The 24,836-nt window shown below is 40.0% G+C and overlaps 2 protein-coding genes across 3 annotated transcripts in view; one reads left to right on the top strand and one right to left on the bottom strand.

The window, feature by feature from the left end:
• The window catches only part of syne1a (spectrin repeat containing, nuclear envelope 1a), a 115,749-nt gene extending 107,758 nt beyond the window's left edge, over positions 1 to 7,991 (top strand). For both annotated transcript variants that reach the window (XM_060866125.1, XM_060866126.1), the window contains 6 exons: positions 411 to 611; positions 1,572 to 1,700; positions 1,848 to 2,060; positions 4,498 to 4,590; positions 5,005 to 5,063; positions 7,008 to 7,991. In XM_060866125.1, the coding sequence (XP_060722108.1) occupies positions 411 to 611; positions 1,572 to 1,700; positions 1,848 to 2,060; positions 4,498 to 4,590; positions 5,005 to 5,063; positions 7,008 to 7,269 (957 nt within the window). In that variant the 3' untranslated portion in view covers positions 7,270 to 7,991. The remainder of the gene's footprint in view (positions 1 to 410; positions 612 to 1,571; positions 1,701 to 1,847; positions 2,061 to 4,497; positions 4,591 to 5,004; positions 5,064 to 7,007) is intronic.
• Positions 7,992 to 10,227: 2,236 nt separating this feature from the next.
• esr1 (estrogen receptor 1) overlaps positions 10,228 to 24,836 on the bottom strand; it is a 20,229-nt gene continuing 5,620 nt past the window's right edge. Inside the window, exons 2-8 of the mRNA XM_060866124.1 lie at positions 23,584 to 23,822; positions 17,415 to 17,531; positions 15,982 to 16,326; positions 13,990 to 14,128; positions 11,845 to 11,978; positions 11,362 to 11,545; positions 10,228 to 10,556 (exon numbers count right to left, since the gene is read on the bottom strand). Coding sequence (XP_060722107.1) covers positions 10,337 to 10,556; positions 11,362 to 11,545; positions 11,845 to 11,978; positions 13,990 to 14,128; positions 15,982 to 16,326; positions 17,415 to 17,531; positions 23,584 to 23,822 — 1,378 coding nt within the window. The 3' untranslated portion in view covers positions 10,228 to 10,336. The remainder of the gene's footprint in view (positions 10,557 to 11,361; positions 11,546 to 11,844; positions 11,979 to 13,989; positions 14,129 to 15,981; positions 16,327 to 17,414; positions 17,532 to 23,583; positions 23,823 to 24,836) is intronic.

The raw sequence follows: 24,836 nt of genomic DNA, 5'->3' as shown, positions 1-24,836 counted from the left end.
ATTATGATAATAATAATAATAATATCAATAGTAATGATAATAATGATAATAGTAATAATGATAATAGTAATAATAATAATGATGATGATAATGATAATATTAATAATGATAATAATAACAGTAATAATAATAATAATAATAATCATGTTTGACTTGTGAATCTAAACTCAATAAACAAAGTTGCTAATATTAATGAAAGACTTTGAACTGAATGAAAATGAACAAATAAGCAAACAAAATAAATGATATTAATATAAACAATAAGTTACAACCTTACCATGAATGAACAATAAATAAACACATTTTAATAATAATCATAAGTCAAAACCTTGGAATAAAAGAATAAAACAACAATAAAAATCTGAACATGTACACTCACACTTTAGTATACCTGCTTCTCTGTATCTCAGGATCTACAGAAAGAGGTAGATACCCATAAGCCCACAGTGCTGTCCATCAACCTGAGCAGTGTCAGGCTTGTCCAATCAGACGGTGAGGAGAACAGGAAGCTGAGGAGGAGGCTGAAAGAGATGAACTCTCGCTGGGACAGACTGTGTAAAGCTCTGCAGCAGTGGAGAGCAGCGCTACAGGACGCGCTAATGCAGTGCCAGGTGCACACACACACACACGTTTAATTTGTATGTTTTTTTAGCTTTAGTGTCAGGCTAAATCTTATAGGACGTCTATGAAACAACAAGTTCGTTCCCGTTCTCCCTGAACTCCCCCACAGCATCTCCTTCAAGATGTTTGGATTCAAATCCCCTAACTGTTACAAAGCACTGTGATGGAGACTCCTTCCATAAATCCTAAATAAACGCTGTTACTATACAGCCGATACCAAGTTAGCATTAAGGTCTTATAAAAACCTGCTGTTTTTCAGCTTTAGAAAATTAATCAGCTCCTTTTGATCAATCGGCATTCTGTTACCGTGTTACTCACGCTAGCACTTCATTTCAGTGCAATTCAATTTTATTTGTATAGTGCTTTTAACTATGCAGCTTTACAGAGAATAAAAAGTTTATTCCTAATGGACAAACATGAGGTTTTGGAAAAACTCACTTACAGTAGATGGAAGAGGAAGAAACCTTTAGAGGAACCAGACCCCAAAGTGAACGTCATGCTCTGACACTGGAGGGTGTGATTAAGAATCATCATGAACACCGGAGAGACTGATTAAAAATAATGTCCTTTCTACAGTCAGATACAGTCAGTTTGAGTTGCGTAACCAGGAGCTCCTGAGCAACTCATAAATTAGCTCATCATCCGAGTTCATTATAGATTCAGTCGAAGGCTTTAAATACTCGATGATGGATATACAGCATATGTATAATGTTATTTTGTGTATTGATTAAGAGATTGTTCTCCTCAAAGTCCACATGGAGTAGTTGGCATCTTCTAGATGCCTCGGGATGGAGAGAAAAAGAGAAGCAAATGGAGAGGAATTAGCATAGCTGCTGTTCATAATATTAGCAAGCACTCGATGATAATGTGCGTTTGAATGCTAAGCTAGTTCGTCTAGTTGGCACCTTTTTGTTTGTGTGTATCACCGATATTCGTGTGTGTGTTCACAGGAGTTCCACGAGCTGAGTCATGGCCTCTTGCTCTGGTTAGAGAACATCGACCGAAGGAGGAACGAAATTGTTCCCATTGCAGCGGAACTGGACCAGCACACGCTCCGAGCTCGATACAAAGTGTTAGAGGTAAAACACACATACACACACACACACACACACACACACACAGGGACACATTTGTGTGACGCAGGATGCTGTAGGTGAAGTGGATGGAATCAAGCTCAGGCGGGCAGTGAGTGACGTGTGTGTGTGTGTGTGTGTGTGTGTGTGTAGCAAATCGAACAGGAGTTGCGGGAGACGGAGCAAAGTGTGAGCAGCCTGCAGGAGCTCTCAGTGCAGCTGCTGGTGCAGGCGCAGGGCGGCGAGAGTCTGGAGGCGCAGGAGAGAGTGCATGTCATCGGGAACCGTCTACGCCTGCTGCTTAACGCCGTCAAATCTGACCTCCAGCTGCTGCAGAGACGACTCCACGCCTCAGGAGACACACACGTCAGTCTTTAGAACAATTATAACTTAAACATTGTACTATATTTACTTTGTATTTTTAGTATTAATATTTTAGTTTTAGTCTTCTGGTTCTTTGTAGTTTAGAAGGTCTCATATTTAGGGGTCTGAGTGCCAAAGTTAACTCTGGGGAAGCTTCACTGACCTTCATCTAAGCTCTTTGGCTCCAAAAAATTTTATTTATCATTTAGGTTTTAAGACTTTTGGACAGGGAAGCACTCTGTAGCCCACATGAAAATGACACTGACAGTCTGACCCACTGTGGAAACACTGTGCTTTCCAGGAGAGTGCGGTGCTTTCCCATTAACAAGCCCTGGGTAACTCATGAGATAAAAGCCCTGCTGAATAAAAAGGAGAGGACATTTGGATCAGGGGATAAAGAGGAGCTGCAGAGAGACCAGAAGGCACTCGGGGAGAAGATGATCAGGCATAAAAAGGTTATAGGAGGAAACTGGATTAGTGGCTTTGGCAGAATAACACCAAGGATGTGTGAAGGGGCTCAAAGCTAAAGGCCTGAATGGTATCAGCCCCAGGTTGCTTAAGGACTGTGTAGATTATCTCTGTAGGTCAATTAGACACATTTTCAAACTCTGGAGAGTCTGGAGAAAATCTTGAACTTGTTGAAGACTTCCTCTTCTGTCAGTCTGGATAAGGGCATCTGCCAAATCACAGAAATGTAAATGTAAACTTTTTATCTTGTCCCAGTCCCCAAGACTGCACGTCCCAGTAAGCCTAACCTCTACAGCCTTGTTGTCTTGACATAACACGTTTACAGTGAGTTAAAAAATTATTTGATCGTTTCCCCACTAACAAAGAAATGATCAGTCTATAACTTTAATAGTAGGTTTATTTTGAACAGTGAGAGACAGAACAACAAAAAATCCAGAAGAACACATGTCAAAAAAGTTATAAATTGATTTGCATTTTAATGAGTGAAATAAGTATTTGACCAGTTTGCACCCTTAGTACTTGGTAGCAAAACCCTGGCAATCACAGAAGTCAGACGGTTCTTGTAGTTGGACACCAGGTTTGCAAACATCTCAGGAGGTTTTGAGGCTGATGTTTGGCAACTCCAGCAACCTTCAGCTCCCTCCACAGATTTTCTATGGGATTAAGGTCTGGAGACTGGCTGGTCCACTCCAGGACTTTAATGTGCTTCTTCTTGAGCCACAGCATTCCTTCTCCTCCAAACACGTTGAGTTGACACCAAAGAGCTCGATTTTGGTCTCATCTGACCACAACACTTTCACCCAGTTCTCCTCTGAACCATTCAGATGTTCATTGGCAAACTTCACACAGGCCTGTACATGTGCTTTCTTGAGCAGGGGGCCTTGCGGGCACTGCAGGTTTTCAGTCCTTCAGGGCGTAGTGTGTTACCAATTGTTTTCTAGGTGACTTTGGTCCCAGCTGGCTTGTGATCACTGACAAGATCCTCCCTTGTAGTTCTGGGCTGATTCCTCACCGTTCTCATGATCATTAAAACTACACGAGGTGAGACCTTGCATAGAGCCCCAGACCGAAGGAGATTGACAGTTATTTTGTGTTTCTTCCATTTTCTATTCTAGTTATAGACTAATCGTTTCTTTATCATTGAGCAAATGTACAAAATCAGCAGGGAATCAAATTATTTTTTCCCTCAATGTACATTTATGTCATTAGACAGAAGCCCCTGTGCACCAAGACATACATTTGATCTCATTTTATACAACTGAGCAATTTGGGGTTAAGGCCCTTGCTCAGGGGCCCAGCAGTGTCAGCTTGGTGGGCCTGGGTCTTAAAGATCATTCAGAGTCACCTTCGACCCATAGTGAGTACATCACTGGACCCCCTACAATTTGCTCGTTGTCCTGGCATTGGGGTAAATTATGCAAGCGTCTATCTCATGGACCATTCACTTTCACACTGATTATTTCATATTTAAACCCAATACTCATCGGACTTCAGATAGAACTCAGAGGACTGTCACCGCCAGAAGTTCTCAGGAAGGTCATTGCAGACTTTGTCAACTGGTGTGTAAGTAAGTGGCAGTAAGACAAAGGAGATGCTGATCGACTTCAGATGGAAAACATCCCACTTCTCATGAGTAAACATTCAGGGTTTGAATATTGAGTTAGTAGAGAGTTTTAAATAATAAACTGGACTGGACAGACAACATTCAAGCCCTATATAAGAAAGGCCAGTGTCACCTTCACCTACTGAAGAAAACTGAGGTCCTCACATTCACATTCTTGCTTCCGCTTGTTGATGTAAATGAATTGAAACGGCCCTGTAAGACGGTATTAGTTTTACATTGTGTCATTTCATTATCACCAGGGAAATCACAAATGAGTATAAAAACAGAATAACAATCCAGTTTCAGTGTAAAAGGACGTGTCGGAAAAGTGACTCAGTTTCCTGTTGTTTGTCGCTCACTGCCTCACAGGTGCCGTGCGTTTGGCCCGCGGTCGACGACATGGACACGTCTGGATCAGTCAGTCCGGTATCGGTGGTCAGCGTGCCTGTTCAACATCACACGGTAATCAAATCCATCACCTCTTCTGATGATTTGTCGGTGGTGGGATTCGATAAGTTACCCAAATTTTAGACGGCCTGCATGGATGCTTCGGAGCAAGAAAACCCTGGCTTTTCACCTCAGACTTAATCTAGAGTTTAATCCTGTCTGCTCTGGAAAGCCAGCTTTCTTGAAACCTTTTTTTTACACAATTCATCCTCACTTTGCTGAGTTCCTTTGCTTTTATTATTATTTGTTTTTTTTTTGCTTCGGTTCTTATTGTATGATGGTATGATGGACAGCCAGCTTTATGCCTCTGCTTGTGACCACAAGCTTTGTCCTTATTTGCTTGGACTGAAACATTCTTTCTTTCTTTTTTTACCTTCCTCTCCTACCTCCCTCCCTCCCTCCCTCCTCCTTTTGCTCATTGCACAACAGCTACGGAGCAAATGTAATGTGTCAGGAGCAGGATCCTCAGCCAGCCTGCCGCGCCACAGGTATTTCTTTCCTGGACTCTAGAACCAAGATGATGAGGGGGAGGATGATGATACAACAGACACACACACAGATTGTCATTTCTACACCGTACACATTTCACATCAGACACGTCACGTCAAACCTCAAACGTACACATCAGACACGCTTTGTAACGTTGCCTTTTTATTGAATAACACATTGAACAGACTGCATAATAAAATGTCACACTCACTCAAGCTCCCAGTAACATCCTCTTTATCTCCACACCAGGGGTTTATAAAAACATGCTTGTTTTTTTGCATGAGCACACATTATTAAAAGCTTTTCATTTGCGACAAAACTCACACAGTATCTGGAAAAAAAAAAATTCTGAATCGTAACAAGAACCCGTTTGCAGGTACTTTTTTGTGTTGTTAAACTTCTCCTGTTTACTTTTTAATAATGAGTTAATCAAAAGTTTAGTAGATTGATAGTTTGAGGGATCTCTCGTAGTGATACATTCTCCAGGAACTCATTTACAAAATTCCCTGCCAAAACCATACCTACTTTGTGCCACGCCTACTGAGCCACACCCACTCTGTGCCATACCCACTCTTAGCCACACCCACTCTGAAATATGCCCACCCTTATCCAAGCCCACTCTGTGCCACACCCACTTTTAACCAGGCCCACACTGTACAACACTCACTCTTAGCCACACTCACTCTGTGCCCTGCCCACACTTAGCCATGGCCAACACTTAGCCACACCAATTCTGTACCACACCCACTCTGAGCCACACTCACTATGTCCCCTCTGAGCTACAGTGATCACACACTTCTCATTACCTCATTAGCTTCCTGTATGAAAGTATCCCAGAGTTTGTGACCCTTTTGTTCGCAGTCTCTCTTCACCACTAAACCAGTTTTGTCCGCAGTCATCTAGAATCATAGCTTATAGTCACGAAATCTCTTCAGGAACATGTCTGGTGTGAATTGGCTTCAACACAACGATAAAATATGAAGCATCCATGCCACGACCCCACATTCTAACACCTTATAACACATTATAATGATTTCTAACATATTATAACAGCTTATAACATATAGGATATGACACATAACACATTAGAACACAGGAGAATATTCAGCTCGTTCACCTCGTTCACTTCAGAGTCCTGATTGCAAATTTTTTTTTTTTACCATTTTCACCATGTGTTCAAAGCACATACATGTACTGTCCGCTTTATTAGGAACAGCTACTGTACAGACACTCTAATGCAGTTAATCAGCCAATCATGTGGCAGAAGCACAACACAGAAACTCGGACGGATACATGTCAAGAGCTGCAGGTTCACAGAAATCAAAAAAACATAGAGTCTTTATATTGATGTTCGATTTTGAAGGTGGCCTGAAGCTCCTGATGTGTATCTGCATGAGTTTGAGTCATGCTTTGCTGTTCTGCCACCTGATCAGTCTGATTAACTGCATTGACAGCTAGGTGTGTAAAGTAGCTGTTACTAATAAAGTGGTCAATACAAGAAGCTGCTAAAACTCCTCCTCTGATTAGTTAATGCTACTTCAGTTTAATTATTAAATAACTCCCACTTTATAATAAAGGTTCTTAAAGTGGTTTTAATTACAGGCCCAGGATTTTGCTGTTCTGTTTAAATCATTGTTTGAGGGTTTAAGTCGAATAAGAAATAAGTGACTCGAATTAAATAAAGTTGTCCACCAAAAAATTATAATTCCAGAAAACTTCCAGAAATTGTTTATCTAAAATATTCCTGAACACGAGTCAGGGTTTATTAGTTTATATTTAATGTTTTTTTTGGTGTGTCTGTATTGAAAGACATTTTTATTCCCTTGTAGTTTTTCCAGTTGATTCTCATGAAAACCAGACTGAATTGTTAGAGTTACCGAATTTCTGCCAGTAAAGTTAATTTCTTTTCTGATGAGCGTTTACGCTGTCGGTCTCGTCTTCAGGTCCCTCAGGGGTTCTGCGTGCGCTTCCTCTCGCTGTGGTTCCTCCGCGCCACACGGTGGCGCTGCTGCGGCTCGCCGCCAGCCCTTCCTGCTGCGGGTCCTGCGGGCAGCTCTGCCTCTGCAGCTGCTGCTGCTGCTCATCGTGGGTTTGGCGTGTCTGGTGCCCATCACTGAGGACGATTACAGCTGCGCCAACCACAACAACTTCGCCCGCTCCTTTCACCCCATGCTGCGCTACACCAACGGCCCCCCGCCCATCTGAGGTACCCCTCGTCCCATCCTCTAAATCCCGCCGCCTCACCCTGACCACCACGCGTCCCTCAGGAGGCAGGACAATATAAAGCGATCTGTATTAGCCAAAGCTGAACATTTGAATATAATCCATGTACAGGAGAACACCGCTGCTATTTTTATTTTTATTTTATTTTTTTACTATTTTTTTATTTTTAATTATCGATCACAATCAGTGTAACGAAGATCGGCTCTGTGGGAGAAGCGGGATCCTTTGGGAAACAGGACAATGAAAAAGTCAATCAGATTTTCTAGCACTGACGAGCGTATTTTAAGGTACTGCACTTAAACTCTCCGGCGAATTGGCGACGTCGTTTGATTCCTTTGTGGAAATTATTTTTTCATTTTAAACGATTGTATTTGAGATACGAAAAAGCTATATAAAATTTCACTTCCGGTGATTTTGATAAGTATTAGACGCCCTTCATGATGTATTTATTTAAGTTTTTTAAATTTTATTTAATTTTTTGTTATCTTTCCTCACGGCATGCGGTTGATTTTTTTTAAACACTAAAACAATCACTGATAGTTATGTCTCTAAGAGCAAAGCTTTTTTTTCTAAATACTAGTAGTTCACTAGGTTGCTAAAAAAAATGTATAAAACATCAAGTATGAAATTGTCAGTGCTTATTTATGAGTGTACAGTTTACTAACACTGACAGTAAAGGAGGAGTTTCATTAATATATACATTAGTTATGTATGTGTGTGTGTTTTTCCTCACCGACCTGAACGTCGCTGCCAGTCAAGTTACACGTTATAAACAACTGAAATCACGAAGCTTCAATTCGACAAGGTTTGACCTTCACCCAGTAACTGAGCGCTCCAACAATCAGCCGTCGGAGCCGCTTAAATCTTCAGCGTGGTGTAATACAAGACATACATTAGTTCATATAGAACACGCAGAAGACGGAAAAACAGAACAGATCTAAAGATCACTATTTGATTAATAACTTATAAATTAGGACCATTTGATAATGCTTTAGTTCACAGATCTCTACCTACATTTTGTAAATTATAAGAACACAGCACACAGTTTATAGAGCTGAATTTTGCACTATACTGCAACAGCGGTATATATATATTTATAGATACTCGTCTCTATGATGTTTATGCTCTGTGTCGGAGATGTTTACATTTACATTTATTACATTTATAACATACAGATGTTAGAACATCTTTAATATGATCGGTCACCAACGTAATCCCGACACCATATAATCTTATATATCTGAACATAAAGACAAAGTGAAGGTTTATAATGGAGCAAATTTTTCTTATTGGACAACTAATCACAGTCTTCAAAAGAATGTGTCACCTAGTAACAGGTTAAGCTCCACCTCCTCTCGAAGATAAAAGTTTTACTTTCCGATCTCTGATGTTGCTTCTGGTTGGTTGGAGCGAAGACCTGCACCGACTCCAGCTTTAACAGGCTTTGAGATCATGAGGTACAGAGAGTAACTTTACCTTTTGCACCTGAGTAGAATTTCTCTTACCTGACCTGTGCTAATTTTGTTTTAAGGCATTGCACACAGCTGGTTTGGAAACATCTGGGAGTCTCCCAGGAGGAGCTGAAATCTGTGTCCTGTGATCGACTCACATGCTACACAATTCGTACCATTCATAATGCTCTTAAGTCGATAATACAAAAATCATTTGGAATTGAAACAGATTTATTAAACACAAGGTGCTTAACGTACTCAGAATTACGTTTCTGTATGAATCTTCGATGAACTCTTTCATTTACCTTTAATATAACAGATGTAAAGTTGCTGATTAGTGAGGTTTACAGGACTGCAGTTCAGATACTGTAGGACGCAACATTTATCAGCTCTTTTTACACTGTTTTTTTTCCACTGTACAGTTTTACTTTGTGGCTTTTCAGGAGGTCTGACAGGCTTTAGGACCATGTAGTGTCCTGAAGGAGGCTTCTGAAGGGTACAGTAATGTCACTTAAAAGGTTTCCGATCTAATTTTGATGACTAAAGTTCAAGCCCAAAATTCTGGATTGTGTGTCAGGGTCCTTGCGAAAACATAGTTTGTATTTTTACAAAAAAGAAAGACGCCCCTGTTCTTGAATTCTTGTTTGTGTTGCTGCAAAACACATCACTAATACAGTAGAAATAGTAAAAGACCAACACGAAGGGAACGAAAATTAAACACACTCCACTGTGACACTGTGAAAGAGGCCTAAAGGGGGCCAAAAAAAATCTGGCTAGTTTGCTGTAAATACAAAAAAAAAAATCATACTGATTTGTACGTCTGATAAAGTTCTACAATTTGTTTTAGACACAGAGGAGATCAGACGAGACGTATCTTCATCATAGACATCACTTATATCAACGACCGAGTGCTAGGTTAGTTTATCCTTCAGGATTTATTTACTGCAGGGAAAAAGACTAATTAAAAGACAAATTTTTTAAATTGGCTGAAAACAACTCAAAATGTTGATAAAATAGCTGTCGTCTCGCTCATGTGTTGCGCTTTGATGAGCTCCTTTTGTACGTTCGTTGCTATAAAAAAAATGGAAATGGTTGAAAAGATGTAAAAGGGAGATCACCCTCGCATCATGACTCGATACAGAGAACTGTCCCCATGGCCATGTTTATTTACTTCAACTTTATTCACTGACTCATTCAGTATGTTGTCACGGTTACAGTTTTGTTTTTTACATTTACTTACATTTGACCCTTTTCAGATCCTCAACCTTCCATCCAACCAAAACAGTACGTTTCTATAAAGGGTGAAGAATCGCTGCAATTTTATTACTATTAAGTCTATTTTAAAAGAAAAAAATAGAAACAACTGCCCCCCCCTCCCCTCTACCCCTCTCTCCAATTCTCCTTCTACCTTCCCCCTCCCTTACCCCTTTCCTCACTCCCTTCCTCCTCTCCTCCCTCCCTTCCTCCTCTTGCTCCCTCCCTTCCTCCTCTTGCTCCCTCTAACGTTTTTATCTCTAACAGATATATAGCGGTTATTTTTATGGGCTGGGGCTCTGGTCAGGGTGCGGTGGGTTGGACTGGACATCTGGAGGATACGTCTAGTCACTGCTGTGATGGTTGTTGTGATGGATGATGGAGGGGATGATGTTTGGGTTTGTGGTGGTTGTAGTAGGTGAAGATGACACTCTATCAGCCCAGGTCCTTGCCACTTTGCCCAGGGGGCGGAGCCTATGTGCGTCCAACGTCTCCAGCAGCAGATCATACAGAGGGACCTTGTTCTTGCACTTCATGTTGTACAGATGCTCCATCCCATTATAGCTTCACAACAAACAGAGAGATACAAAAATGGCAGAAAATTAACACATTCCTTATTAGAGTTGCAAAGGGGCGGAAAGTTTCCGGTAAATTTCCAGAAACTTTCCACCGGAACTTAATCTGGGGGATTTTGGAAATATTCCAAATTGGAAACTTTACAGGAATTTATGGGAATTTACAGGAATTTATGGGAATTATTTAGAAATATAGGGAAATTTATATAAATTATATCATATACAAACATAAATAAGCATTTTGTTTGGTCATAAGAAGACATGCATGCAAGGAAATACACATTTTAAAAATGACGTCTTGACTGATTTAATTGTAAGCAGAACTTTAATTGATTCTTTCATTGAGTAACACAAAAGCATAATAAACATTATTATTCTTGTAATAAACATATTAAACTTAATAATTGTAATAAACCTATTTCCCTATGATTGCTGTAAAATGAAAGCATCCCCCACCCTCCCCTTCTAAAAAAGTCCCAATCAAAATGTAAAATGAAGCATTTTTTCTCAAGCTTATTCTGTGGTAGTCAAGGCCTGGAAAATGGAGGGGAACTTAATTTGCATTAAATCTTGTTGTTTTAAAAATTATGCTGCAAGATTTTTTTAAACTACATTTAAATTCCTTATTATAGGCAACGCTGCATTTTTTTAAAATTCCCAGTTTATTTCAATATATTCCCGTTAATTCCCATGGAAAGTTTCCAGCCTTGAAAATTCCCGGAATTTTGCAACCCTATTCCTCATACCTGTCTCTCCCATTACTGCCTCTTTGTGTACTCATTGGAATATTTTACCTCATGTGTCTGATGTGCGAGAGCAAAAGCAGGAGCTGAGCCTGACGCCGGGACTGGAGCTGGACCGAGATTCCTGATTGGCTGATGCAGTGTATGAGGGCATCCGTGATGTTATCCATCATGCACTGCACCATGAAGTTGTTCCTCAGAGGCTCCACGGGGGAGGAGCAGAAGGAAAACGCACCTAATTGCAACACACACACACACACTTTCATAAATAAATATTATAAGTACTAAAACTTTATAGACCGATAGATCAACCGTCTAACAGAACTCCTGCACTAAAACTGATAGCATGTAGCAAAGATGGTAAAGATTCAAATAAACTAGCAGAAAACAAGAGAATAACTCTTAAGTCCTCGGTTGTTCGATCTAGATTAAAGTCCACTGCAGGAGACACAACCATCACATCTCCAGGTTGTTTTTGTGTTTATTTTATTCATTTAGTATTTTGTTTTGCAGTCACCATGCTGAAGTACTCACCAGAGTTAAGCAGTATGATGGCTTTGAGACACACAAACTCCTCCGATTGTAGTTTGAGGGCACGGAAACGGGCCACGGTGGCCAGCAGCATATCAAATATCTCAGCCATGCCCTCCACACACTCTCCTTCACTCCTTCAAGGAAAGAGACGGTGTTTAAACACATTGAAAATCCTCTGACATTCAACCAAACCTTTAAACATGTAGGAAAAATGTCACTGGATGTTTAAAAGAATACTCCAGGGTTCTAAAGACATAATGGGAGCCTAAGTGTGATTGTCTGACAATATCTTAAACCGTGTGGGGATTTCTGATCTATCTGATCTGATCTGTCTTCAGGATAGATGGCATTCACGTGTATGACATTTGGCAGACGTTTAATCAACACCTTCTGTCCAATCAGAAGAGAGGAGGCAACAGGACTGGGGAATATATGGCTGGAACATTTAGCCTAAGTGTGTGGGCGACAGAGTCTCTCTCTCTCTCTCTTTCTCTCTCTCTCTCTCTCTCACTCACACACACACACACACACGTGTTCTTGCTCTATTTCTCGTGGAAAAAGGATGTGGCCTGGTGGCCACGGAGTACATTGTTTACTTTTGGTTGGAGAGCACACGCTGTACCTGTAAAGAGTATTAAAGGTTATCTCTCTCTCCAAGTCCCACTCTCCCTAAACCAGAAAAACAACCTTGCTCTCTTTTGCCTTTAATGCCCCTGAATCTCTCTCTCTCTCTGTCTGTCTCTCTCGCTGTCTCTCTATCTCACTCTCTCTGTCTCACTCTCTGTCTCTCTCGCTGTCTGTCTTTGTCTCTCTCTCTCTCTCACTCTCTCTCTCTCTCTTTCTCTCTGTCTCTCTCTCTCCTGTCCTCGCTAGACTTTTTTGAGTCTATCTGCTTGTTTTTAATCAAATCCCCTCCTCCTCAGTCAAGCGATGACGTTGGCCCTCTTCATGGCCACATCCTGCTTAATTACATATACCTGTGACATGGCCTTTTCAAGAGCAGCTGGCTGTTCTCTCGCTAATAAGCATTCTTTGGCTTTGCAACCCGATCTATTTTTTTTTTATTAATAATAATTCAATCCTATTTTATAAGATAGAGTTGTCCTCCAAGACTCCGGGCACACAGCGGGACCTCTGCATCATCAACATGAAAACGAGCAGGAAATAGAAAAATAGAAGGTGCGGTAGAGCACAGTGACATTAAGCAGGTACCTGAGCAGCAGATGGTTGAGTGCCGTGTCGAGAGGCAGGCGCAAATGAAAATGCTGAATGGAAATTCTTAATGCACATATATCATTTCCTTTTACTCTAATTTGGATAGGATTTTATATTTTTATTTAGATGTACAAGAAAGACTGGGACTACATAAAATGTCATACAAGAATATATAGAAAAATGCAAGAGTTAACAATATTTTGCTACAGTACTTACATCTGAATGCTGACACCTGATTGGCTCTTACCTTCTATCATGCATTTACACTCAGTCAATTCAGCACCAACTCTGATCTTTAAGTTTTATTTCTATCTTTGAAAAGGTACCAAATTGTCAGTGTTGTGAATTTATAGTTTTCCCAAAAGAAATTAATAAAAGCAGTTGGATGGTTTATGACATTTTTAAAAGGGACACACAGGACACACAGGACACATCCATCCATCCATCCATCCATCCAAATACACCCAGGGTTATCAAGCCAGTCTATCCATTTATATACACACCCAGGGTTATCAAGTCCATCCATCCATCCATCCATCCATCCATCCATCCAAGTACATCCAGGGTTATCAAGTCCATACCTTCATCCATCCTTCCATCCATCCAAATATATCCAGGGTTATCAAGCCTGTCTATCCATTCATATACACACCCAGGGTTATCAAGTCCATCCATCCATCCAAATATATCCAGGGTTATTAAGTCTATACCTTCATTCATCCTTCCTTCCTTCCATCCATCCATCCATCCATCCATCCATCTAGACCCGGGGTTAAGCCCATCCATCAATCCCTCCATCCATTCACCCATCCAATAAATCCAATAAATATCATCGATCCATCTACACTCTTTCCTCCATAGGACAATTTTTGTTTTATTTGCTTTTAATTATTTTTTAAAGCATTAATTACAACAAAGACGGGTCATTACCTGTCAAGGATGAGGTCCTGTGCGAAGATAAGTTTTCCAGGAGAATGGATGGACCTCCAGATGAGACCAATCATCAATATCTCCAGCCAGGAGCTTTCTAACAGCTGCACTTGGTCATGCAGAGAGAGGTCCTGGAATCCTGTGAGGAGGAAGAGAAACACGCAGGTTTCATTCTTAGCTAACAACATTTATATTTTTTAAAGAAAAAAATAAATAAAAAAAATTGATGAAAAATTCTCTTAAAAATTATGCATTAAACTAAGCAAATGTGCATCAAATAAATTGAGTTAAAGTGTTATTAGACTGTGCCCCAGCTCTTTTTAAAACTACGAATGACGAAGCAACATAAGCAACTCTTTTTTTCAACTAGGGGCGGAGATTGTTTCTGGGTTGTAAAAATGAAAACCAAAAAAGAAATTAAAGAGATCCAAGTTCTGGCAACATTGTAAAAGAGACTTTTGGCATTTGTGTACTTAAAATAAACGATCACTTTAGATCTTGGAACAGTTTTAAAAATGACATACAGCACCTTTAAACTGCTTTAAATAAAAACGATAAAACTGAACACAAAAGGGACCAAATATTCAATAACGTGTAATATATGCATGATATTTTTTTGATGTCTGAAGTTTGGCTCTCTGAAGTCTGTGTGTGTGTGTGTGTGTGTGTGTGTGTGTGTGTGTGTGTGTGTGTGTGTGTAATAAAGGCTCAGTCAGAGGTCGAGTCAAACGAGCGGGAACACTGATGACTGTAATCACACTCATTTTTCTTATTGCTGCATATGTGTGTGTGTGTGTGTGTGTGTGACCTCGTCATCTGATGCTCAAGCACCTGCCCTGTTGACAGTGCTGCCATGGTTACACATAATACGCAAGGCTGTTGCCAAGGATACTTCCGTAACCTCATGATCCGTCTGGCTTAAAAAAAATCCATGCCCACTTTCGGTAAAAGATCGATAAATTTCTCTCAAAGGGAGACCACAAGCTCGAAAGATGACCTTCTTTATGTCATAGCATCGCTACTCAATCCTGCATGCATTGCTAACTCATGAACACTTAGCTGTTTAGTTAGCATTAAGCCTCCTGGATTGTTAGTGAGTCTGTGACTAACCAGTGTACAGAACAACCTTTTAAAAGAATAAAACTTCTAAATTAAAACTTTCATTACACCAGGATCTGAAAAATAAATTCACCCCAGAAACCAGAAGGAAAACAAAGATAAAATTAAACAAATACAGGCAGACCTGTTGCTGCTGAGGAAAACAAAAATTAGCCAGAATAAATAATCAAGATAGATAGCTAGCTAACCTAACAATTTATTAACCAAATGATAGTTAACAGATCTTCATGTCATATTTGCCTTGCTATTTAAGAATGACTGTATTTGCATATGTAAAGATGTATTTCTTAATGAAGTGGAAGGCAATCTTAGCTTAGCGAAGAAAGAAAATTAGCAGGGTGAAGTCATCACTACAATATCTGACCTAATTATCTATCTTGCTAATAATAGCAGACATGACTAGCTGCTTAATATCAAATAGTTACTCCTGCAAAGGTAACATTAGGTAACATTAGCTAACCAATTTTCCTGTCTAACATTAGCATTAGCTAATCAGTGAGCTAGTAACTTGTCAAAAGGTAACACTAGCTAAGATTAGCTAACATTTAGCTAGCAAAATACCTGTCTAAAAATAGCTTTAACTAGCTAGATACCTGTTGAAAGGTAATTTTAGCTAAGATTTAGCTAGCTAGATAACTATCTACGGTAAAGGTAATTTAGCTAAGTAGTTACCCGTCTACATGTAGCACTTAGCTAGTCACCTTTCTATCCTTATTACAGAGCTAAAACGTTGACTAGCACAGCTATTGTTTTATATTGTGTAAATAAACCTGCTCATCAGATAGGGGTATAAATGTTACATGAAATTCTCTGATTGGCTGATGAAATGTAACCTAAGCTCCACCCACATTGATATAGGACTCTGTCCCTCACCTGGCACTTTCTTGGCCCAGGCGATCATGTGGACGAGCTCCCTGTCGGCCATGTTAGTGAGGAGACTCATCATAGTGAGCTCGCTGTAGGGTCGGCTATGTTTCTGACGTGAGCACAGCGTGGGTGGCTCCGCCCTCAACAGCAGCAGCAACACCTGCTCCGGAGCCATGCACACCACACCTGCTACCCCTCCCCCGATCCTCGAGCTGCTCCGCCCCTCGTGTGAAGTCACTTCTCTCACATCAGGACCGCTCTGGGCTTCCGAGTAGCTTTGCTCGCGCTCCTTCAGTCCACTGTGCCTTCTGTTGTGCTTCATGATGCGACCTCCACGTTCCTTACGAAAACCTGAGGAGAAGGAGGATGAGGAGGAGGAGGAGGAGGAGGAGGAGGAGGATGAGGACGGCATGGTCAGACTGAGCCTTTTATATTCAGGCTCTTTATTACTCCTCTATATAAATGTGCTTTCTATTTATTCTTAAAAGAACAACCTTTTTTTTAACTCCTTCTTTTAAATGTTTTTGAGGTTCAGACTACTTCCTACATTACCCATAATGCCGTTCGACTACCTGTCGACACCGATGCCATAGAATTCCTCAACAGCTTACAAACTTCACTACAAATACAATCATGAAATGAAGAATTCATCAAAATGTCCACCTTTAAAAACACATATAAAAAAATTTCTGCAACTTATCACATTGATAACTAATGAAAACTAAAAAGCACAAAATTTTCTATTGCTTTCAAATTCATTCCGTCCCGGTTGTCTCAGGCACTTGTGTCTCAGAGGAACTATTCATCAAAACATTCACCGCTTCACCAAAAAAATGATCTCAGACATGAACCTCATACACAAACCTAAAAACATAAAAGAGCTTGTGCACAGAAGAAGGTCCGAGAGCTCTCTAAGCATCTATAATCTTGTTAAATGACAGAATATGAGTCTTGCACCATGTATTCGTTTCAGAAGGGGGTGCCAAAAATTTTGAAATTAGTGTTTTGCAACCAAATGGAGGCACCATGTACGTTCCAGTAATTGCTGGATGTTACAAATGATCGAGTTCTACAACCTGCAATTTCTCAACTAATCATTAATTTGGGAGCAACAGGACTGTCGAAGCTTCACGTTCCATCGCTCCGATTCAGCTTATTTTTCTTTCGTCATGAAGGAAATGAGCTCGACAAATCAAATTACAGCTCAGGCGTGACACGGAATATGATAAAAAAAAATCACAATTCATTCTTTAGAACCGAACGAATTAACTAGTTCGAGGTGACCTTTTTTTCCCCCTCAATCCAATTACGTAAACCGTTAACCGGAACATATCGGTGTTGTTGTTGTTATTATTATGTTCTAGCATCTTTCATGACCCTGACAGTGTGTCTGTGCAAGGAGGGGTAAGGGAGATGAAGTGTACACGGGTAATACACACCTCCTTTCATCATGCCCACTTCGTAGCATTTGCGTAGACGACACGCTTGACAGCTCTTCCTGCGGTTCCGGTCGATGGTGCACTGGTTGGTCGCCGGACACACGTAATCATTGTGACCTGAGACGCAAAAATTAAACACAAAAATACAGAGGATATATTTTTGCTCTCAAACCAACTTAAGGTCAAGAGCAAAAGTTTGACGGTTCTATGGATTGAGAATGGACAAAAAATGGCAAGAGTGCCAGTGATTTATTTTACATCATAAGACAAGAAAACAAAGAAATAAACAAACAAAAGGATTTTAACAAATTTGAAAAAATGTAATAAAAAAATAAATTAATAATATGTCATCACTATAAAAAAAAAAAGCTATGTCCCAAAGCTGTGTCCCTATCATCTCAAATTCTCAAATTATTTGTTTATTTCTTTCTTTTTTTACTAACAGGAAGTACAAGCTGTTTCCCAGGAGTTAAACACATGCATCGTGGCAACGCTTGCTTTAGTATATAGCACACAACACGGCCTAACGTTAAAGACCTTAAGAAGACGTCTCGTTCATCAGATTGTCGTGAAAAAGATTTCTCACCCGGCATCAGTGCCCGGTAGCCCGCACCTTTTCTCTTCCATATACAAACCTGCAAGTGTGTCCAGAAATATAACAGAAAAATCTCCTTACAGAAAATGTCACCATATCATACTGATGAGCAGATCAATGATGCGTTCGCTATTGCTGTAAATAAGAGCATTAACATAAACCGGCGATGTGTAACTGCTGTTTACTTTTATCCTGAACAATCAGAAGCCAGCATTCTGCAGCACTGCAGCGGATTCTTCTGGGCTTTAATGTAGGTTTTGAAATCTTTAATAAACTCTAACTATAATATAGGGGAGAGTGGGGTAAGATGACCCAGTGGGTAAGTTGACCCACCCCGTTTCTAGGCAACTATGCAAATTTGGTGTCTTGTGACCATACATTCTGAAGGACTCCATCATTTCTAATTGTTGTGAAGAGGAGAAGCAGGAGAAGAGATAAGTTGTTTTTTTTTTCACAAAAACACTTATTTGCTTGTTAATTTTCTACATTGCAGGTATACTCGCTGTTGTGCCAAAGCAAATTTATCTAGGTCTAAAGTTGTGTATTGTACATGTTGGTGATTTGTCAACATATAAAACAATGTGAATCATTAAGCTAAAGGTTAGCCTGAATTGCTAAGCTAGGCCATTTTTACCAAAATGGTGGCTATGGGGCAAAGTGAGCCAAATGATATGGGGTAAATTGAACCAGTGGTTGGATCATTGAAGACACCTTTGCGGAGTTCCTGGAACATTTGGTTCAGCATACCAAGTGCTCCTCTGACCATTCCATTCTGGTACTCCTTGATAACCACAAGGCCCATATTTCACTGAGGGCACTGGATTTAGCAAAGAGAAAGGGGATTGTTATGCTCACAATTCCACCCCACACATCTCATCGCCTGCAGCCTCTGGACAAGAGTGTCTATGGTCCATTTAAGACCTATTACAACAGAGCTCTTGATGGTTGGATGAGATCTAACCCAGGCAAAACAGCCAGCATATACCACATCCCTGTATGCGTTAATGAGGCTTTCATGTCAGCAATGACACCATGAAATATCTGTTCTGGATTCAGGTCCAAAGGGATTTTTCTTTACAACAGAGATATTTTCTCTGATGCAGAGTTTGAACCATCCATGGTGTCAGACAGACCAAACCCTGATGTGCTGTCTACTTCTGAAGAAGATCAACCCATGGCTTCAACCTACACCTCTGCTGAGTTGCCTTCACAGGCATGTTCTTCAACATGTGGGACAGATTCACTCCTCACCTCCCTTGGATATGTGTCTCCCACTAAAATTCTACCCTTTCCCAAAAGTCAGCAGCCTAATGCACAGACAAAGAGAAAGCGGGTGAAGACAAGGATCCTGACTGATACACCTGAAAAGCAGGCAATAGAAATGGAACAATGAAAGGAGAAAAAAACAAACTGAAGGGAAAACAAGTAACCAGCATCAAAGAACAAAGAAAGTCCAAGAAGAAACAAACCAAGAAGAAAATCCTAGTGTACAGCAGCTCTGAGGAGAGTGATGTTCCCTTCCCACTTGATGACACTTCTGAGTGTGAGAGCTCCCAGGATGAGAGTAGTGAACCAGACATCTCAGATCTGTCAGTTGGTGACTTTATAATTGTGAATTTTGCTACCAAATGCAGCAGTTACCATTATAATGGCTTGGTTGAGAGCCTTGAGGGCAATGAAGTTAATGCAAGATTCCTCAGAAAAATCCAAGGGAGCACTGACAAAGACAAAGCCACCTTTGCATTCAAAGAAAATGATGTAGGATCTGTCCCACTGAATGATGTGCTGAAGAAGCTTCCTAAACCTCGAAAGGTTGGAGGAACTGCAAGGAGGGAGCAACAACTCATATTTCCCTGCAACCTTTATGGATGGAATGTCCAATAGTCATTTTCATTTTGCTGAGGTCTGAAAGTTCAAACTGTTCTGTTCTTCTAACAAGTTCAAAACTGTGAATCTGTAACAAAATTGGAAATTAGAACTGATCACACTGGTGGGACGTTCTTTCTGCCAAACACGTTCGTGTGTGTGTATGTGTGTGATTGGACATGACTTGATTAACAGCATAAGAAATACAGCATATAACCATATTTCTTGTTCCTGAAAACTATGCTGCCAGTCCTTCACTTAAAAGAAATGTTTAAAACTATTGTTCACCTATACAAAAAATAAAAGGGTAAAGGTAAAATTCAACTTTAATTGGTTTATTTTGTATTGTTTGAGGTAGCTTTAATAAATAACATTGTTTGGAAAGGTAAGTGTATTGTTACACTTACATAAGTGTATGTAAGTATAAAATGCATAAAATTGCATCCTTGCATAGGGATTTTATCGTCCTTGCATAAAATAGGACGAGGGGGGCACGGTGGCTTAGTGGTTAGCACGTTCGCCTCACACCTCCAGGGTTGGGGGTTCGATTCCCGCCTCCGCCTTGTGTGTGTGGAGTTTGCATGTTCTCCCCGTGCCTCGGGGGTTTCCTCCGGGTACTCCGGTTTCCTCCCCTGGTCCAAAGTCATGCATGGTAGGTTGATTGGCATCTCTGGAAAATTGTCCGTAGTGTGTGAGTGCGTGAGTGAATGAGAGAGTGTGTGTGTGTGTGTGTGCCCTGTGATGGGTTGGCACTCCGTCCAGGGTGTATCCTGCCTTGATGCCCGATGACGCCTGAGATAGGCACAGGCTCCCCGTGACCCGAGGTAGTTCGGATAAGCGGTAGAAAATTAACGAATGAATGAATGAAAATCGGACGATCAATTTACCCCCAAATGGCTCAGTTTACCCACTGACTTGGATTAACTTACCCCTAGCCTAGTCACATGAACACTTTTTTTTCTGAGGTCATATTTTCAAATGTCATAGGTGCATTCTTATATTTTCAGTTGATAGGCAATATCCCAAATTAACAATAGATAGATATCTTCACTGTACTTCTGTCTAAATTTCCCTTGCCTGGAGATCCACATAAGTAAAAACTGGCTCATTTTACCCCACTCTCCCCTATACAGTGATTTCTACAGTTTTTATCTGGCCAATGCCGCTTATCCTCATACACACACGCACACACGCACACACACACACACGCACACATCCTCGAGTCCTACAGTTTCCTGCTGGCTTTAATGGAACGACTTAAGACCACTCTGCTTCTTGGAAGTGCCGTCTCACGCTGCAGTGTTACAATGCTTTCTGTAAAATAATACACATATTTACAATAGTAGAAATGAATAATAATAATTTATCTGAAACATTTCTAACTATGAATCTTATCTTCAGAGTGATTCAGGACCAATCACAGTGCGACTCTGAACAAGGACAATACAACAACTTTTATCTTAGAGAGGAGGCGGGGCTTAACCTGATCTGTAAAATGCCATTTTGAAAAAAGTCATTTCTTGTGAGGAAAAAGTAAGAACACGTCCACATTAATTTGTACTTAAATGAAATAAAATGACCTACAGGTGTATCACATCATGTGTAAATTATTAGAACATTGTTACGGAGCATTTTGAAGAAGGCTTGTCTTATTTAATCCTCAGATATTTAGTCTGGTTTGTTCTTAAAGGTGGGGTCTTGTCAATATGGGCAGAGAGAGTGTTCAGTGCGCATGTGTTGACAAGACATGCCCCTTTCTGCTCATTGGCTGCAGGTTTGTTTTGATTTTTGTTTTGTTTGGTGGCCCAATGCAGTTTTCTGAAGCATTTCTCAAATATCGGAGACCCTACCTTTAAGTCTTGGAGTGAGAGGTTTCACCATGGTGAGGTCCGAAGAGCTCTCAGAGGCCTTCAGAAAAATGATTGATGCTTATGAGTCTGGTATGAGAAATAAAAAAGATCTCAAAATATCATCACGAGACCTTCAGCAAGCTGCTGCTACAGCTGATGTCAGAGTGCATGAATCTACATTCAGAAAAAGTCTGAGCGACTTCAGTGATCATGCGAGGTGTGAAGGAGGAAAGCGTTGTCTAAGAAAATCATGAGCACAAGACTGAGATTTGAGAAAGAACACAGAGACAAAGGCCAAGACTTCATGAGAACCTCATAAGTGTGAAACATGGAGGTGGAAGTGTTCTGGTTTGGAGATGTTTTGCTGCAGCAGGACCTGGTCAGATCACCATCATAGAATCCACTATAAACTTTACATTGTACCAAAAGGTGCTTGAGGAACATGTGAGACCATCTGACCAAAATTGAAGCTGAAGTGGAACTGGACTGTGTGACAAAAACCATCCCAGTAAATCCATCAAGGATTCGCTGAACAGTAAAAAAAATCCTACTGAGATCCTGTGTGGTGATTTGAAACAGACTGTGGATGTAAGAAACCCCTCAAACATCACACAGCTGACAGAGTTCTGCATTGAGGACTGGGGGAAACTTTCTTCCAGTCGATGTCAGAAGCTGGTAGATGGCTAAAGAAACATCTCCCTGAGGTTATTTCAGCCAAAGGGAGAAACAACAAGCTATTAGGACATAGGGTGTACAAACTTTTACCTCAGTGGAAATACTCATTTTGTTGATTTCTTTGTGAAGTGAAAAGTGTTTTTTGTTTTGTTATTGTTTACGATCATTTCCATCACTTTCATCAACAGGTACAAATTAAAACAAGATCAGACATGTTGACATTTCTTAATAAAGAACTGAATATTTAATTAGGTGTCCGAATTTTTTCACGACTGTCAGCTTCTACAAAAAAAAAAGAGTTATTTGTGATAATAATAATATGGCAGATATTAACAATAATAACGAATGAACGAGAGAAGAGTTCGGCCGCATCCTAAACATCTCAGTGTTCCCTATCTAGGTGTACTGGGTGCAATATGTAGTTCTATGTTTAATATGTTGCGCCCTATATAGTGGACTAGATGTTGGATTCGAGACGCAGCCCGTGTCTGAGACGGTCAGGTGCTATGGTTCAAGGTCTTCCTCGACAAGAAACACGTTGTCATCATTATAACATTCTTTATAGGAACTAAAAAATCTGTGTCTGAGACGTTATCTCTAATCCGATCGGTCACAAAACTAATCCCTACACGATCTAATCTCTATCATCTTATTAACTCACTATCACTATTAAATATTGTATACGACACATTTCTTCTCCCTCTTCACCTTTCAGTCATTTTCTCCTCTGATAAAGAAACTCTGATAAAGCTCTTAAAGGTCCTCCTCACTACTGCTAACATTTTCTGACCTTATGAGCCCTTTAAAGGGTTAAATAACTTAAAGGGTTATGAAAAACTTTTATCTTTATTAGGACCTTCTCTTTAATTTTAAGGGAAGAATTTTATTAGAATTACGTCACCTCTTTACTCTTAAAATCTTCATGAAAACAGGCCCTGGTTTATATTTTTAGAACTGAATGATTGAAGGATTTAATTATGTGTAATTTAATTTAATTGGATTTTGTTGTGACGGCAAAACCTGCAGCTTCAAAAAAAAGATTCACGCTCATATTCACGAAGCTCCGCCCTCAGGAACTCCGGTGGCCTATTGGGTTCACAGAAATCACAGAGATCTTTGACATATGGGTTGCAGTATGAATGTTTGCCACTGAATAAATCACAGAAGGTCAAAGGTCAGTTACCTTGTATACTGCGCTTGAAGAAGGCCTTGCAGCCCTCACAGGACCAGACTCCGTAATGGTATCCTGAGGCATAGTCGCTGCACACGGCGCAGTACCGAATCTCCTTCGCCAACCCAATCGCTCCTGAACTCCTTGAAGCTCCCGATGGTCCTGAGGCCCCGACTGTAGTGTACACGTTCTGCCTGCTGGTGGTGCTGCACAGCTCCACTTGCGATCCTGCGCTGGCTAACACACTGGACCTGTGAACGAAAACAGAAAAAAACAAATAGTCGTTCTACAAAGTACAGTACATCTAACCAGAAGTAAGTGAGGCTGATGTACGGAGTAGTGGATGTCTAATGTACAGGAGTTACAGAAGGTATTAGAAATATGTAGTAGATATATTTACGTACAAACGATATCCGGAGTCAAAGACGTGTCAAGAAGGCTACTGTCGGATTGCTTTGACCACGCTTTCTTTGTTTTATTTTAGTTTATTTTCTGCACTGGTGTATTTATTAAGCCTTATTTTTATTCCTTTATTGTATTCTCTACTATTGGCTATTTTTATATCAAGGACCGTATTCAAAAAGCATGTTGTACAGGCTTATAACTTATAACAGGCTGAACAGGATATACATATGTAAATTTATGCATATTTATACAGTAATATATATATATATATATATATATATATATATATATATATATACATATATATATATATACACAGAACAGATTATGGATGACATCAGAATATTTTGCCATAAACAGAAAATAATTTAGCCAAAATAGAAACCAACAGCTGTGTGAAATTTTCAGCTGTAAAAGTGCAAAAGTTTCATTTTTGCATCCCCTTATGACATAAATTAGCAACGAGGTACTTAGTTCAGTCGCTGTGCAGTAATGTGTTGAATTTATGTGAGAAAATACAGACAGCTTTTTCTTCTTCTAATCTCATACTGTATGTAGAGTTTGAAAACGTTCCTGAAAAAAAGATGAGAAGTCTTTGAGAAGATGAGAAGTAGACATGAGACGAATCACGTCTGCAGAGTGGAACAAACAGCGAGCTTGATTAGTGCTTGGACCCATTAATCGCTGCTTGAAGCTATTATTATTATTTTTATTGTTATTATTATTGTTGTTATTTGTGAAAACTTATTTGTGAAAACTAGATCTATTTGGACTTAAAAGTAAGCAACACAAATTAATTACAACCTTTTTTCATGCTTGTATATTCATTTTGTTTTACTCCGCTGGAGCCAAGCTGGATT

This window comes from Tachysurus vachellii, chromosome 3, assembly GCF_030014155.1.
Source record: "Tachysurus vachellii isolate PV-2020 chromosome 3, HZAU_Pvac_v1, whole genome shotgun sequence".
In the NCBI taxonomy this organism is placed as follows: Eukaryota; Metazoa; Chordata; class Actinopteri; order Siluriformes; family Bagridae; genus Tachysurus; species Tachysurus vachellii.
Note: the sequence above shows the minus strand (reverse complement) of the source record. Positions and strands in the feature narration are given on the sequence as shown.